The 18107-nt window shown below is 42.0% G+C and overlaps 1 protein-coding gene across 2 annotated transcripts in view; it reads right to left on the bottom strand.

The window, feature by feature from the left end:
- ABCB4 (ATP binding cassette subfamily B member 4) overlaps nucleotides 1-18107 on the bottom strand; it is a 74730-nt gene that overhangs the window by 3502 nt on the left and 53121 nt on the right. For both annotated transcript variants that reach the window (XM_064575330.1, XM_064575331.1), the window contains 5 exons: nucleotides 14718-14818; nucleotides 6688-6828; nucleotides 4292-4448; nucleotides 2517-2714; nucleotides 819-1025 (listed from right to left, as the gene is read on the bottom strand). In XM_064575330.1, the coding sequence (XP_064431400.1) occupies nucleotides 819-1025; nucleotides 2517-2714; nucleotides 4292-4448; nucleotides 6688-6828; nucleotides 14718-14818 (804 nt within the window). The remainder of the gene's footprint in view (nucleotides 1-818; nucleotides 1026-2516; nucleotides 2715-4291; nucleotides 4449-6687; nucleotides 6829-14717; nucleotides 14819-18107) is intronic.

Raw genomic sequence — 18107 nt, 5'->3', positions numbered from 1 at the left:
TTGTGTAGAGGACCTGATGGGAGATATTTTTATTGCCTTGGAGAAACACTCAGAATACAACCTTGGGAGTATTAATCAGATTGTTCTAAGTTCCAATAAGGCAGCAGTGGTCTATCACAATTGTTTACACCATTGCAAGATGGGGCCTGGCACAGAGTCAGCATTCAGTGTATTGGATGGATGGTTTAATTTTACTTTTGCACTGCTAACAAGGAAATGTTCTGTATCACGACCGGTGGTGGATACGTGAGTCTACACATGCAATAACACTGCACTGAACTAAATACAGATGCAATTGATTACAAGGAAAACTGGAGGTCCGAATAAGATCAGTGGATTAGATCAGTATCAATATCCTGGTGGGGATACTGTATTACAGTTTGACAAGATGTCACTGGAGGAAACTAGGTACAGAGTACATAAAATCTCTGTTCCTTACAACTGCATGTGAATGTATATCTCAAAATAAAAATAATTAAAAATCCAAGTACTATAAGGGATAGATCAAACACACTGCTATCTGAATGCAGCCCACAACCACCAGTTTGCAAACAGAGATATGGTGCCTACAATCAATACCACTTCATTTGCCTCTCACTACATTTATCAGATCTAGACCCGACACCTGATAATCTCATTTGCTGATAAGGAAACTTGCTATCGTGCAGTTCAGTGTGTTGTTCGAGGCCCTAGTGCTACTACATAGGAAAGTTTTCTTGTAAGATTTTGTTTGTGTATAACTTCGGGAACGGTTTTCAGAATGAAAAGAGTTTGTAGTTCATTGTGATTTCATCCTAAGAAATTACCAGTTAACTTACATGGGGTAAGGTCTCAATGAAGGGATGTATGTTGGCTGCTTTGGCTGCATTCACAATTTCATCCTGTGATACGGCCCGACTGTTGTCTCCGTAGGCAATATTCTCAGCAATGCTGCAGTCAAACAGGACGGGCTCCTGGGACACAATTCCAAGGTGGGCTCTGAGCCACTGGATGTTAAGTTTCTTTGCTTCTTGACCATCTAGGAGCTGAAAACCAAAGTCCACAAACTATAAGAAGGGCTTAAAAAGAGAAAAAAAAAAAAAACAAACCCTAAATCATAAATTAACAGATTAACCATTTGGAGGATCGTGACATGTGGGCATCATTGGTTTGGGAAATACCAAGGGTCACAACCTCTAAGCACTTACAGTGCTGGAGGCCAAAAAAATGATTTTTATAGTGATTAAGCCATCCTTTCTTCATCTCACTGGTGAAATAGTAGCCCATTTGGCCCTGTCTTTCCACATTCTTCTTTGTCCTTATTTACCCTCCCGCCAGGTAATTATACCATCTTGCCTCTAAGTCTGCAATTAGGTGTCCTACTCGTATCTGCTGTTCCCAGAATGACTCCAACATTTCAACTTGACTTTATTCCCCATCTCCAGGCAGCCAGATAAAAAAGCTCATCAGTAGTATCGCCCCAGATTCTCCAAGCTGGTTACTTCCAACCCTACCTCTACCACTCTTTCCCCTGAGAAATACCAGCCTTAAGCTTCTCCCATTTCTCTTTTTGACAGCACTGAGGACAAGAATTCAATGGAAAGTGAACAAGCTCAAAGGACAGTGTCTTTGGGAACAGTTTTGGTGGTGGTGGTTTTATTTTTTTTGTTTGCTTTAAGCAGGAGACATGTTGCTTCTAGAGGAGTCTTGTGATGTATCAACTGAGAATGCAGCTTCCTTCTGGGTGAAGGAATAAAAACAAGTTCGATTAGTCTTGATCTCTCAATAAAGAAAGAAATTCTACCATGGTATCAGCACATCGTGTTGTCAAGCTGGTTTGCCTATATTAATATCTGCGGAGTAGTTTTAATAATGGAAGCATACGATTTCCTGAAAAGAGCAAACTACACAAGGTTTAACACTTTGGTGACCATCTAAATGGGGATGGACTCCAAGGGCTTGGTCAGTGGGTGCCATCCCAAGGTAATGGGAGATGCAGGTATTATCAGTAAAAGCCAAGAGTTCACTCATGGCAGAGAGCCAGAATCTAGGTACTAGAAAATCACTGATGAAAGCTAAGTATGAAAGGGCTGGAGATGAGGGTCAAAGTCAAAAAGCCTTGAGTTCCGTGTTTGAGAGACAGGGCAGAAGGAGGTAGGAGGGAGTAAGAAGGTACTAGCCTGTCTTGGGTGTCTGCCTAGAATTCTGGCCAGAGTTTGTGGCTCACCTTTACAAACCAGGAAGTGAATATTTAGGAGGATCAGGCTGGCTCAAAAGGCCCAGGGCAGGGCAGAGGTTAGCTTCATATTTGGTATTTTTGGAACTATACTAAACTCCAGATGCTCTACCTTCTTGTCCCCATAAATTTGCCTGAGTATGGGTACCAGTTTGGTTTTTTTTTTTAAGAATGTGGTCATTGCATCAACTAGGATTATAGGCCTTTATTTGTCCAGTTTTTTTCCTCTTAGAAGAATATTGGTTTATTAGCCATTTGAAATAAAACCTTATATCAGGTGACTAACTTAAAGCGTGCTCACCACAGTACCAGCCACTGGGTCATAGAACCGCTCCAGGAGCTGGACCACCGTGCTCTTCCCACAGCCGCTGCTACCCACCAGAGCCAGCGTCTGGCCCTTCTTCACCTCGAGGCTCAGCCCCTGAAGCACGGGGACGTCTGGCCGAGTGGGATAGTTGAACACGACTTCATTAAATGTCACGTTTCCTTCAAATTTATCCTAAAACAAAGTTTAATGTTGCTATTATGATTAGTCTGATAATTATTGGAATAAGAAGGATTTCACAGAAACTTGACCAAATACTGTAGGAGTGGAACATAAAATTCACATTCAGTCTAAGTGTCGGCACGAGTTACTACTGAAAGCAAGCTGTTGTTATATAAAATGAAGATGGGAGATGGGGGTAAAATTTAGACCAGACAGAGTCACATTACAGAGAGTTGTTATCCAAACTCAATTTCCGGTCTTTTAGACAAATACTTAGATTTCCCAAGTGGTGGTTCTGAGGCTAGAGTGAAGCCAGTGGCCAGAGGCTCAAAGGCTTGGGAATCTGGTGCAGCGTCTACCTGAGGTCTCAGTGGACAGCCCTTATCTCAAACCCTGGCCACTTCTTTAGCTCATTCACAGGGCACAGGAATTTTCTCAGCACATGAAATCCATGATAAAGTCCCAGAAAAACGGTCTACATATACCGCGGCTCATGCATTAATACGGGCAGCAGCTTGTGTCATACAAAGTACGCTCAGATCTAAATTTGAGTTAACTTTGGAGATAGTATAGGATTATTACTCTTAATGTGAATAAAGTAGCTTTCTTACCATTTATAACTTGGTTGTTAAAAAATGTGATTAAAGCCACATTGCTATTTGCCTTTACATACAGAGTGACATGCATATGCCTTCATGCAGCAATAATTAACATTTTTCATGGAAATTACTCAGTTCTAGTCCATCTGGATTTTTTTTTTTTTAACTTTTCTTGAAGTTTATTATTACGGGGGTGCCTGGGTGGCTCAGTCGTTAAGCATCTGCCCTCAGCTCAGGTCGTGGTCCCAGGGTCCTGGGATTGAGCCCCGTGTCGGGCTCCCTGCTCAACGGGGAGCCTGCTTCTCCCTCTCCCTCTGCCTGCCACTCCCCCTGCTTGTGCTCTCTGTCAAATAAATAAAATCTTTTAAAAAAGTTTATTATTATGATTTTCACTCAATACAGGTGGTTTTAGTTTTAAATTAAAAAAAAATTTAAGTAATAAACTTTATGCCCAACGTGGGGCTTGAACTCATGACCCAAGATCAAGAGTCACATGTTCAACTGACTGAGCCAGCCACATACCTCCTTCTTTACTTTTGATGTGCTCAACTTCAGAATCCTTGAAACCCCCCATGATATTTTATTTTTTTAAGATTTATTTATATTTATATTTATATTTATTTTATTTATTTATTTATTTATTTGACAGAGAGAAAGCACAAGCCAGGGGAGCAGGAGAGGGAGAAGCAGACTCCTTGTTGAGCAGGGAGCCTGACTCGGGGCTTGATCCTAGGGGGCTCCGGGATCATGACCTGCGCCAAAGGCAGACGCTTAACCCCCTGAGCTACCCAGGTGTCCCCCCGCCCAGCCCCCGTATGAAATTTTAAAATGTTAAGAACGTTGGCCAAATATTAGGCCTATAAATATCACAGAATAAGCTAAATATAGGTTAGTGTAATCATGACAAATTTTTCCTGTGGTGATCACGTAGCAGATCGCAAACCTTGAGGAAAAATCAACCAAGCATTCATGAGGCGGCAGAGAACTCACAGGCCTCAGGCCTTCTTCACTGTAGCTGTCAATCAGAGGCGGTCTCTCCAGCAGCATGAATAAGTGGGCGGCCGACAGCTTGGCTTTAGCATAGTCTGGAGCAAAGGAGCTGGCGTGGCCTAGAGCCACTGCGCCGAACACAATTGCTGAGAACACTCTGGACAGAAGTAGAGGAATTACCAACTTAGCTTCTATAATTAGCTCTGTGAGGTCCAAAGTCCAAATACGAACCGCTTACCAGTGTCCATGTTCTCTACTCCCACAGGCACCCCTCCACTGACCCCCTGCTAAAACCATACACACATTTCCATGAAATCCCATTAACCAAAGAAACCTAGAGGAGAGGCCAGAGTTCCCGTAACTTTGCACAGTTCTTCTCTTTCGCAAGGTGGCTGGTAACTGACTTGTGACCTCCAGCGATTTTAGTGACTGGTTCTATCCTCTCTGGACTTGAGGGGACTGAAGCACAGAGTGCTGGAGGGCCCTCGTCAGTGTCGGACAAGGAGTGATGCTTCCTACTGCATCGCTGGCCCTGACTGCCCGTCCGTAGTTTCTTCTGTGTTCCCACACACCCAGTACCGCGCGCTGCAGTTACAGAAACTGCTTAGGGAAAAGGCGCCTTTACTTGTTTTTCTCTTACGATTACGGGAACGATTGGCACTACCCTGAGAAAACATTCGTCCTCAGCTCAAGTTCTGTTTTCCAGTGATATGCTCTTTGAAGACTGGAAAGAGATTGTAACATCTTTTAGGAAGGGCTTCAGATTCTGAGATCTACATCTCCAGGAGGCTATTTACTCCTGACACCTGAGCTCTCCGAGAACAAGGGGAGGGGAGGAAATTTTTTATCTAGTTAATACTGGAGAACTTAAAGAAATGTTTCATTTCCCAAACTTCTAAATCTAAGATATTAAAATGTGTTTTAAGTATGGGGGGAGGGGGGCAGGAATGATGGGTATAGTGAGGCTCTCCCTTAAATACTTGGTTAAGGTTGGTTACCAAAAATTAAATTTTAAAATAGCGATGAACAACCCAGATGTTGCTGCCTAACTTTCTTATATAGCCTATCATCGAGATTTAACATAAAAGACTAAAAAGTTACCTTCCAATTATCTAGAACTTAATTTTTTAATGGTAGAAATAAAAACCAAAAAAAGCAGGGTCCATTTCCTCAGTGATGCTCTTCTAGACAATAAAAGTACTCTAAGTTGTAATGCCCAGAGCCAGATTTTGCCATTTATCCCTCCGAAACCACTCTCTGCTCCCTACCCACCTCTGTCTTGTCCCATCCCACTCCCTGCCTGAGAGGCTGACCTTCCTGGACTGCATCAAAAAGTTTTTCTTGTTCCCTGGCTTCTGAAGGGGTTTGGCAATGATAGGCACTAGCAGGAGGTGAGGGCATTTGTTGGCTTCTTTCTTGTTAGATTGTGTGGTTGGTGTCCCTCCCCCAAGGACCAAAGAAGCCCCCTATGCTGGGTTCTGAAAATCCTTCCTTCCTCTTGCCCTTTAGGCTGAGGGTCTTAGCGGTTCATAGCTGGGAACTGCTTGGTTGTTGACAGCTCTCCTGGGTACTGCTCACCTTAACACTTCTCACACTTTTGTAAACAGACCCTTTAGCACTCTCCTTAGTTACCCCATCTGAAGGGATATTTGTTTCCTGCTGGGATACTGAATGATATAAAGATTATATATACTTTTTCCAGTTATTTTCATTTTGGATGAAAACACTTTCCTTGTCCTCCCCCTGTTCAAAAAAGAGGCTGTCCACGACTACTTTAAAATCATTCCACCAGAGCAGAAATATGCCAAGCGGTCTTAAAAAGAATGGCTTCCCTTTGGCAAGACAAAAACACAACCTAATTGAATGTAGTTAACATATTTTGAAAAGACGAATGCATCAATTGGACTGCTGGTTAGTCTTGGAAGCCAAGAAAAAAGGAGAGGCTACTAAGGCCAAACGTTGGCAGGGTCATCTCAGGACCAGTCAGGGCAAGAGGCCTTTGCCAGAGTTCAGTCAAGCATTCCCATCCCTTTATCAACGCCATCTTGTGGTTGCAGATCAACAGTATATTTAACCCTCTGGTTTGAGTCCAAGGTAACGAGCAGTTTTCTCATTATGATTTATTTCAGCCTACACTGTACAGTGAGAAAGTTTGCTATCCTCCTGACTGGAGTTCTATGCATTACTACAATTCTGGTTTATGATCTTTTTTATGAACTTGGTTAATTTTAGTCCACCTGGATGATTCAACTGTACTTGTAGTATTATTAAGATCAAATTTCTGTGGTAGGTTCAACTCTGACCTCATTTTAGAACAAGTGAGTCCCCCCCAACTCTCCAATTTTGCACAGACCTACTAAAACCATATAGAATCTTTTATTTTTAAAGTTACTTACAGAATAACATCTCTAAAGCGCATATGTCCATTCACAATGAGATAGGCGCCAAATCGAAAACAACCAGCATAGGAAAAATACATAAATGCTTGTGAAATACTAAAAGTGATTCCATAGATGTGTGCCTTCTGCACAGAATTCCTGAAAGGCAAATTAGCATATTCGTAATCATCTCTTTGGCCTCTCTTAGCACAGCTGCTAAGTGTGGTGGACCTGGGTATATATTCTGCCTCCCCTTCTGTTAGTTTGAGTACATGACAACTTCTCTATGTATCAGTTTTCTGATTTATATAATGGGGATAAACAATATGATGCAGAATTGAGAACTAAAGAAACAATATAAATGTCTAGCATAGTACCTCATATTGATTTTTCAATTGATAGTTGCTGATATTATTATGTTAATATCTAGTCAATCAGAAATTCAACCCCTATGATATAAGACTGTTGAATAAAAAAATATGGAGGCTGTCAAAGTGAGGACTAAAGTTTGAATTGTCTGAATGCGATTTCTTAGGTATTATCTTGTCTTCTGTGACTAGTTATAGTCTCATGTCACAATTTAGGTTTCAGATTCAGAAAAGCAGGCTCACTGAGGTACATACAGACATGCATGAGAAGTTCTTCCCTGAGCTAGATCCCACCAGTCCCAATACAGTTCGTTTTGCACTATTTTCTAATTAGACCACATGCTATCCTTTATTAGTATAGCTACTTTATTATACTTTGTATTGTACATCCTCCAAGAGAACAGTGATTTATTTACTCCAAGATTAGAAGGAAGGCATTTGGAAAGACTTTGGAAAAATTCAAACTATTACTGATTTGTATATTTTAATTTACATGCTGTGAGAATGGTCTTACATTACTTAAAATTATTAATTTGCAGTACTCTTCCATCTTTGAATTATAATCAAATTAAAAATTAGCTCTTAAGTCCCTTGAAGTTCAAATTAACCATAAGTCTTAGGTAATGGCACATATATATTTACATGTTACATATATACTTACATCAAATGGAGAGAAAAATGTACTTTCATGAAGTATATGTAACCAAGGAGATGGAATAAAATGAAAATCTCACTTTTCCCTTCTCAAATTTGTAAGCATTCAAGCTACTGTTCTAGTCTGCAAAGTTGTAGTCTAAGTGGTGTTCAGTTTTGTTAGTGTTAAAATATACTCATTTATAAGAACAGGCCCTGGTTGGAAGCAAGTAGCCAATCATGCTGCTGGGAGTTTCTTAAATTGCTCAATTATGAACCAGTGAAATAGACTAGGCCTGGGTTTCATGAGGAGGTTGGATCTGGTCCTCATCCAGAGAAAAAATGGGATACTCTAGCCAAATACTAAGTCTCATCCTTAGTTCAGTCTACACAATTCCAAGAAAATGCGAGTTTGAAGAATTCCCTGCAACACTTCTCCATCGCCCAGAGAGATTGTTGACACTGCCTGCACCGAGGAGCACACACTGGCACAGTCTTCTGTACCTGTTCAGTCTCGGACACCCCTCTGTTCACAAGAGATGTAAAAATCTCCGGGGAGGAAAAGATGGCAGAGGAGTAGGGGACCCTATTCCAACCAGTCCCCGGAATTGAGCTGGATATCTACCAGACCACTGAACACCCACGAAATCAGCCTGTGATGTAAGAAGATAGATCTGGATCTCTAGAGAGTATCGCAGTTGGCTGGTTTCGAGCTATGAAGTGGGGAGCCATGATTCTGTGGGCAGATATTGGAAGATAAACGGAAGGGGGAGGGAGCTGTGGTGATCCTACACCACTGGTGAACACTAGCCTCCCGCAATGGGGACAGGGCACAGACTCACAGACCAGCAGCAACAGGGAAAGGACTTTAAGGCAGCCCCCCGGACTGAAACCTGGAGCAGCAGGGCCATGCGAGTGAACTGGGGGCAGCTGGCAGTTTTAAAAGTACAAAGGGCAGAGACGTGCCCCGACCTGGAGGCGAGGACTGGGAGCACTGCTGAGGGGCGCACAACCCAGAACACTGCAGTTTATAGCAGCACAGACAGAAGCAAAGGGAATATGGCTTGGAGAGCTCACTGAAGAACAGACTGCGATCTCTCTGCCCTGAGGCAGAGGGTTAGAAACGATCTCTTCTGCTCTGACTCTCAGAAGAGATGTGGAAAGCCACCAGAGAAAGCCGCCAGAGAACAAAAGCCCCCCAAAAACCGGTTTTCACTGAGCTCCCCCGCCCGCCACAAGGGGCAGGGCAACTCTGCCCAAACAGGGTTGCCTGAGTAACAGCATGGCAGGCCCCTCCCCCAGAAAACAGGCTAGGAGAACAAGAGGCCAACCACCCTAAGGTCCCTATAAAACAGGTGCATCTTGCTTGGGTTGTGGTCAATAATTTGGACTCTGTACATTCCCTCAACCACCTCACAACAGAATGACTAGGAGGAGGAACCCCCAAAATAGGAAAGACTCAGAGACTATGACTTCTGCCACAGATTTACAATGGATACAGATATAACCAAGATGTCGAAAATGGAATTCAGGGTAGCAGTTGTGAAGACAATAACTAGAATGGAGAAATCGATTAATAGCAACATAGAGTTTCTAAGGGCAGAAATGAAAGCTGAACTGGCAGAACTTAAAAATGCTATCAATGAAATCCAATCTAATCTAGATAATCTAACAGCTAGGGTAAATGGGGCAGAAGAACGAATTAGTGATCTAGAAGACCAATTGATAGAAAAGAAGGACAAAGAGGAGGCCAGGGAGAAACAACACAAAATCCATGAAAATAGAATCAGAGAAATAAGTGACACCATGAAACATTCCAATGTCAGAATTATTGGGATCCCTGAGGGGGTGGAGAGAGAGAGAGGACTAGAAGATATATTTGAGCAAATTGTAGCTGAGAACTTCCCTAATCTGGGGAATGAAACAAACATTCATGTCTTAGAGGCAGAGAGGACCGCTCCCAAAATCAAGGAAAACAGGCCAATGCCCTGGCTTGTAATAGTAAAACTTGCAAATCTTAGAACCAAGGAAACCATCTTAAGGGCAGTTAGGGGGGAGACTCCTTACATACAGAGGGAGGAACATCAGAATAACGTCAGACCTATCCACAGAGACCTGGCAAGCCAGAAAGGCCTGGCAAGACATATTCAGGGTACTAAATGAGAAGAACATGCAGCCAAGAATACTTTATCTGGCAAGGCTGTCATTTAGAATGGATGGAGTGATGCAGAGCTTCCAAGGCCAGCAGAAACTGAAAGAATATGTGACCATTAAGCTGGACCTGCAAGAAATATTAAGGGAGGTTCTATAAAAGGATAAAGACCCCAAGAGTGATGTAGAACAGAAATTTACAGAGACAATCTATAGAAACAAGGTCTTCACATGCAACATGATGACAATAAATCCGGATCTTCCAATAATCACTCTCAACGTGAATGGCCTAAATGCCCCCATAAAACGGCACAGCATTGCAGATTGGATAAAAAGACAGGACCCGTCCATATGCTGTCTACAAGAGACTAATTTTGAACCTAAAGATACATCCAGACTGAAAGTGAAGGGATGGAGATCCATCTTCCATGCCAACAGATCTCAAAAGAAAGCTGGGGTAGCAATTCTTATATCAGACAAATCTGATTTTAAGCTAAAGACTGTAGTTAGAGACACAGAAGGACACTATATCATTCTTAAAGGGTCTATGCAACAAGAAGATCTAACAATTATAAATATCTACGCTCCCAACATGGGAGCAGCCATCTACATAAGCCAACTATTAGCCAAAATAAAGGGTCATATTGATAATAATATGTTAATTGTAGGAGACCTCAATACTCCACTCTCATCAATAGACAGATCATCTAAGCAGAAAATCAACAAATAAAAAAGAGCTTTGAAGGACACACTGGACCAGATGGACAGAACATTACACCTTAAAACAACAGAATACTCATTCTTCTCAAGTGCACAGGGAACTTTTTCTATACTGGGTCACAAATCAGGTCTCAACCAATACCAAAGGATTGAGATTATTCCCTGCATATTCTCAGACCATCATGCTTTAAAACTGGAACTCGATCACAAGAAAAAAATTGGGAGAAATTCAAACCCTTGGAAGCTAAAGACCACTCTGCTCAAGAATGTTTGGGTCAACCAGGAAATCAAAGAAGAACTTAAACAATTCATGGAAACCAATGAGAACAAAAACACATTGGTCCAAAACCTATGGGACACTGCAAATGTGGTCCTAAGGGGGAAATACATAGCCATCCAAGCCTCACTCAAAAAAATAGAAAAATCCCGAATTCACCAACTAACTCTACACCTTAAAGAACTAGAGAAAAAGCAACAAACGATGCCTAAGCCATGCATTAGGAGAGAAATAACTAAGATTAGAGCAGAGATCAATGAATTAGAAACACAGTAGATCAGATCAACGAAACTAGAAGCTGGTTCTTTGAAAGAATTAATAAGATTGATAAACCACTGGCCAGACTTATCCAAAAGAAAAGATAAAGGACCTAAATTAATAAAATTATGACTGAAAGGGGAGCAATCACAACTAACACCAAGGAAATAGAAACAATTATTAGAAATTATCACAACTATATGCCAATAAATTTTTTTAAAAATATTTTATTTATTTATTTGACAGAGAGAGACACAGAGCATGAACACAAGCAGGGGGAGTGGGAGAGGGAGAAGCAGGTTTCCTGCCAAGCAGGGAGCCCGATGCGGGGCTCGATCCCAGAACCCCGGGATCATGACCTGAGCCGAAGGCAGACACTTAACAACTGAGCCACCCAGGCGCCCCTATATGCCAATAAATTAAGTAACCTGGAAGAAATGGATGCCTTCCTGGAAACCTATAAACTGCCAAGACTGAAACAGGAAGAAATTGACAACCTGAATAGGCCAATAACCAGTAACGAGATTGAAGCAGTGATAAAAAACCTCCCAAAAAACAAAAGTCCAGGGCCTGATGGATTCCCTGGGGAATTCTAATAAACATTCAAAGAAGAAATAATACCAAGTCTTCTCCTGAAGCTGTTTCAAAAAATAGAAACAGAAGGAAAGTTTCCAGATTCATCCTATGAGGCATTACCTTAATCCCCAAACCAGGCAAAGACCCCATCAAAAAGGAGAATTTCAGACTGATATCCCTGATGAATATGGATTCCAAAATTCTCAACAAAATCCTAGCTAATAGGATCCAACAATACATTAAAAGGATCATCCACCACGACCAAGTGAATTTATCCCCGGGATACAAAGGTGGTTCAACATTCACAAATCAATCAATGTGATAGAACACATTAATAATAAGAGACAGGGGCTCCTGGGTGGCTCAGTTGGTTAAGTGACTGCCTTCGGCTCAGGTCATGATCCTGGAGTCCTGGGATCGAGTCCCACATTGGGCTCCCTGCTCAGCAGGAGGTCTGTTTCTCTCTCTGCCCTCTTCCCTCTCGTGCTGTCTCTCATTCTCTCTCTCTCAAATAAATAAATAAAATCTTTAAAAAAATAATAATAATAATAAGAGACAGAAGAACAATATGGTTCTCTCAGTTGATGCAGAAAAAGCATTTGATAAAATACAGCATCCTTTTCTGATTAAAACTCTTCAGAGTATAGGGATAGAGAGAACATTCCTTTAGTTCATAAAATCCATCTATGAAAAACCCACAGCGAATATCATCCTCAATGGGGAAAAGCTGAGAGCCTTTCCCTTAAGATCAGGAACACGTCATGATGCCCAATCTCGCCACTATTGTTCAACATAGTACTAGAAGGCCTAGCAACAGCAATGAGACAACAAAAAGAAATAAAAGGTATTCAAATTAGCAAAGAAGAAGTCAAACTCTCTCTCTTCGCAGACGACATGATACTTTATGTGGAAAATCCAAAAGACTCCACCCCCAAATTACTAGGACTCATACAGCAATTCAGTAATGTGGCAGAATACAAAATCAATGCACAGAAATCAGTTGCTTTCTTATACACTAACAATGCAACTGTAGCAAGAGAAATTAGGGAAACAAGTCCATTTATAATAGCACCAAAAACCATAAGATACCTCGGAATAAACCTAACCAAAGAGGTAAAGGATCTATACTCTAGGAACTACAGAACACTCATGAAAGAAATTGATGAAGACAAAAAAGATGGAAAAACATTCCATGCGCATGGATTGGAAGAATAAACATTTAAAAAGGTCTATGCTACCCAGAGCAATCTATACCCTCAACGCCATCCCGATCAAAATTCCAATGACATTTTTCAAAGTGTTGGAATAAATAATCCTAAAATTTGTATGGAATCAGAAAAGACCCTGAATCGCCAAGGAAATGTTGAAAAAGAAAAACAAAGCTGGGGGCATCATGTTGCCCGATTTCAAGCTATATTACAAAGCAGTGATCACCAAGACAGCATGGTACTGGCACAAAAACAGACATACAGACCAATGGAACAGAAGAGAGAGCCCAGATATGGACCCTCAACTCTATGGTCAAATAATCTTCGACAAAGCAGGAAAGAATATGCAATGGAAAAAAGTCTCTTCAATAAATGGTGCTGGGAAAATTGGACAGCTATATAGAGAAGAATGAAACTCGACCATCCTCTAACACTATACACAAAGAGAAACTCAAAATGGATGAAAGACCTCAATGTGAGACGGGAATCCATCAAAATCCTAGAGGAGAACATAGGCAGTAACCTCTTTGACATCAGCCACAGCAACTTCTTTCAAGATACATCTCCAAAAGCTAGTGAAACAAAAGCAAAAATGAACTTTTGGCACTTCAGCAAGATAAAAAGCTTCTGCACAGCAAAGGAAACAGTCAACAAAACAAAGAGGCAACCCACAGAATGGGAGAAGATATTTGCAAATGACACTACAGACAAAGCGCTGATTTCCAAGATCTATAAAGAACTTCTCAAACTCAACACCCAAAAAACAAATAAGTCAAGAAATGGGCAGAAGACATGAACAGACACTTCTCCAAAGAAGACATACAAATGGCTAACAGACACATGAAAAAATGTTCATCATCATTAGCCATCAGGGAAATTCAAATCAAAACCACACTGAGATACCACCTTACACCAGTTAGAATGGCAAAAATTGACAAGGCAAGAAACAACAAATGTTGGAGAGGTTGTGGAGAAAGGGGAACCCTCTTACACTGTTGGTGGGAATGCAAGTTGGTACAGCCACTTTGGAAAACAGTGTGGAGGTGCCTCAAAATTTAAAAATAGAGCTACCCTATGACCCAGCAATTGCACTCCTGGGTATTTACCACAAAGACACAGAGGTAGTGAAAAGAAGGGCCATATGCACCCCAATGTTCATAGCAGCAATGTCCGCAATAGCCAAACTGTGGAAAGAGCCCAGATGCCCTTCAACAGATGAATGGATAAAGAAGATGTGGTCCATATAGACAATGGAATATTACTCAGCCATCAGAAAATACCCAACTTTTACATCAACATGGATGGGACTGGAGGAGATTATGCTAAGTGAAGTAAGTCAAGCAGAGAAAGTCAATTATCATATGGTTTCACTTATTTGTGGAACATAAGGAATAGCATGGAGGACATTAGGAGAAGGAAGGGAAAAATGAAGGGGGGGGATTGGTGTGGGAGACGAACCATGAGAGACTATGGACTCTGAGAAACAGAGTGAGGGTTTTAGAGGGGAGGGGAGTGAGGGGATGGGTTAGCCTGGTGATGGGTATTAAAGAGGGCACGTTCTGCATGGAGCACTGGGTGTTATATGCAAACAATGAATCATGGATCACTACATCAAAAACTAATGATGTATGGTGAGTAACATAATAAAATAAAATTAAATTAAAAGAAGATGTAAAAATCCAATCCTATAGCCCAGTTGCATCAAAAAGCTACTTATTCTCAGTGAGCTATTGAAAAAATGTCATCCTTACAGGCTTATTTTTTTTTTTTTTTGAGCAGTTTTATTATCTTCTGGGAACAATTTTTAAGCCTCAGGAAAACACTGGGTTCTTAGTAAAAATCATTTATGTTCATTACCTGTAAGCTCCATATAATTTTTCAACATACATCGATTCAAATTTTCTTTCCTGGGTTAAGGACACAACTGTCCTAATATTTTCTATTGCTTCTGTTGCAATCTGTAACATAGAACAGATCTTGATTAGAAGTGGGGTTTTACTCCTGGATAATGAAAATTACAAACTTTGGAGGAATCCTGAAGGTTATGTTGACAGGTTTTTAATTCCTTCAATTTTGAAAGCAAAGGCATAACGCGTTCTTCAAGGTGAGCTCTATGACAGAACCGCCCATCTTAAAAGCAAATCTGGTTGTACCAGATATGGTAGGCGAGTCTTCATATGCCCGGGGAGACTGACAAGCTGAGACCAAGCATGGTAGTCTAGATACCAGAAACCGGATTTTATTCCCAGCCCAGCCACCAGTCAGTTACTTTAATTACTGGCTTTAGTCACAGCCTTTGGTGGCTTTGCTTTCTTCACAGGGTAGGGTCCTAAAAGAGGGCATTAGGCTACGTGATTTCTAAGGACCCATTGGAGGTGCCAGTCATTTCCCCCATGCATGTATCCCTCCTTAGAGACCAGTCAGTCACAGCTAGAACGAAGATCCCAACTATAAACAACATGACCCTGCCCTCAGTCCCCACTTAAACCAGGGATGGACACCGGACTCATCCACTTCCTGGCCTTGGATGGAGGTCAGAGCTGGAACAGAGAGGTTGTGTGGATCCCGAGAGGAAGGTCTCCATTTGGGGAGCGCCATTGGGCATGTGGAGGCAGCTGGTCTGAATCCTTAGCAGGTGAGGAATGGAACAAAGGTGTAGAGAGACTCCAACGCAGGGGAGCGTGTGGCTCTGAGAGCCTGCGACTTTACAGGAACATCCTCCATCTGTATTCCCTGCAGTTCTGTGCATCCTTACCTCAAATCCCTTTTACCCAAACCAGCCAGAGCAGTTCTCTGACTTTTCCGGCCAAACCACCTTGGACTCATGTTAATAGTCTGTGACTTAGCTATGAAGGTTAAAGCCTACTTCTGCAGCTGACTTATCTAAATCCATGACCACAAAGAGCATCAGATTTTAGTTTTACGTTTTTGTTTTCTCTGCTTTCAGACTTTTTACCTCAGTTCTTCTGCAACCAAGTGAAGGCAAGATATTTGCTACCTCAGGCTGACTAACCTTCTCTCTTTAGTTAGAAATGAAAAATCTAGCAGCAATGATGGCCGGACTGGGGCACACTAATGAGTTTTTATTCTGTGCCGGGTGGTGGTACTTCGCTTCACTGACAGGCTCCCACTTCACCTCACACAACCCTGTGAGGTCAACAATATCCTCTTGTCACAGGTGAAGGAACTGAGACACCGATAAGTCAAATGACTTGCCTCAAGCCCTAGAGTTAATAAGTAGGCAAGGATTCCGTATCAGGCTATCTGATGCCAAGTCCTGTTCTTAACCCTTTATGCTTTTCTGCTTCCCCCTCTTTGTAATGTATATAAGGAGAAGCTAGTTGTTAATGACTTCACACTCGTGATTTTCTGGTCATGGATTAATTGCTCTGAGGCCTAGTCCTGGTTTGGCAGGGCTGTAATCTCAGTCATGAGGCAGGGCCTGAGTCAAGAGGGTTAAATGCAGACTCTCCCTACCTCCTTACCAGCCAGGGAGTCAACACCCTCATTACCAAGCCCTTTATGAAAAATGAAAATGGGAACGTATCCCAAATCCTGATGTAATTTAACCATGATTTATCTGCACCTGGGTTAGTAAGAATTTTCTTTTTGAAAACAAGAACAAAAAACATAGGACCGTGATGGGGGTGGGAGAATTCCAGGACCTTCTTTCTAACCCTCGTTCTATGTTCTATCAAGAGTTGACTGAGTAAGGGCGCCTGGGTGGCTCAGTTGGTTAAGCGACTGCCTTCGGCTCAGGTCATGATCCTGGAGTCCCTGGATCGAGTCCCGCATCGGGCTCCCTGCTCTGCAGGGAGTCTGCTTCTCCCTCTGACCCTCCCCCCTCTCATGTGCTCTCTCTCTCATTCTCTCTCTGTCAAATAAATAAAATCTTAAAAAAAAAAAGAGTTGACTGAGTAAACAAAATTGAATTATGATTGATTGCTAACAATTAACATCTAAAATTTCTAATCTCTCACACTGTATTTTTAAAAAAGCCTTATTAAGGGGCGCCTGGGTGGCTCAGTTGGTTAAGCGACTGCCTTCGGCTCAGGTCATGATCCCAAGGTCCTGGGATCGAGTCCCACATCGGGCTCCCTTCTCGGTGGGGAGTCTGCTTCTCCCTCTCCCACTCCCCCTGCTTGTGTTCCTGCTCTCGCTGTCTCTGTCAAATAAAAATAAATAAAATCTTTAAAAAAAAATAATAAATAATAAAAAAAAATTAAAAAGCCTTATTAGGTTTAAGTGGCTATTAAAAATAATTTTGGTCACTCTGAGTTATTCTGATTCCTAGAATGAGAGTATTAGCCGGGAGGAACACGGGACATTATCTGATACAGGTTCCCATTTCATTCAAGGGTGAAGGGAGGACCAGGGAATTTGGGGATCTTCTTCAGTATCCCACACCATGACTAGCAAGACCAAGACTAATAATCCAAGGTGCTATGTTTCATTTGCCGTAAGCTCATTACTAACTGCCCTACTCCAGCCAAAATTCTGGTACCTTTCAGTGTTATTAGCCTTCTTTAATCTTAACTAGATTCAAGATTTTTTTTTTTTTCATATAACTGGTCTAAGCAAACGCGATCTTCACTCTATCTACTGACAGTTCTCCCTTCTGAAATGTGGAAGGACCACGGTTCGGGGAGAAAGGAAATAAAAACCAAAGTATTTTTTCAGCAGTTAGTTGTGTCAAATAGAAGACCAGGAAGTGATGCCCTCAATTACACACAGCCAGCAGCCAAGAGGATCTTCAAGCCCTATGAACACCCAGGGCTTCTCAAGTCCCAGAACCACGAAGTGGCCTACAGGCCTCTGGCTCTAAGGGGGGCAACGCGAGCTGCACGCCAGGAGTGAGCGGGGGACCAACACCAACACCACACTGCGGCTGATGTGGGTTAGGAGACCAGGGGAAATGGCTTCACTGGACATAACTGGCTTAGTGCAAACACGCTTGGGTGTAATTTTCATCTCACTCCTGACAGGACACACATCTGGAGCAAGTCATGGAACCTCTGAATGCCCTCTTCCATGTGCGGGGGCCCTCCTACCTGCCCCACCTCACATAACCATAGCGAAGGCTGGTTGCCCTCATGTGCGAAAGAGCTTTGTCTCATGTGGCGCTGCAGAAACTCTATCCCAATTTTTATCGCTGTCTGCTTCCTCTCCTAATGTGTCAATAAAGGATACTATTGACACAGGAAAAATATTCCTGGCCAGTTTATTTTTTAAAGATTTTCTTTACTT

Source organism: Mirounga angustirostris, unplaced genomic scaffold, assembly GCF_029215605.1.
Source record: "Mirounga angustirostris isolate CCGP_5_RB_7025 unplaced genomic scaffold, mMirAng1.0.hap1 SCAF_12, whole genome shotgun sequence".
Taxonomy (NCBI): Eukaryota; Metazoa; Chordata; class Mammalia; order Carnivora; family Phocidae; genus Mirounga; species Mirounga angustirostris.
The sequence above is the reverse complement of the archived record's forward strand: the minus strand, read 5'-3'. Positions and strand labels throughout refer to the sequence as shown.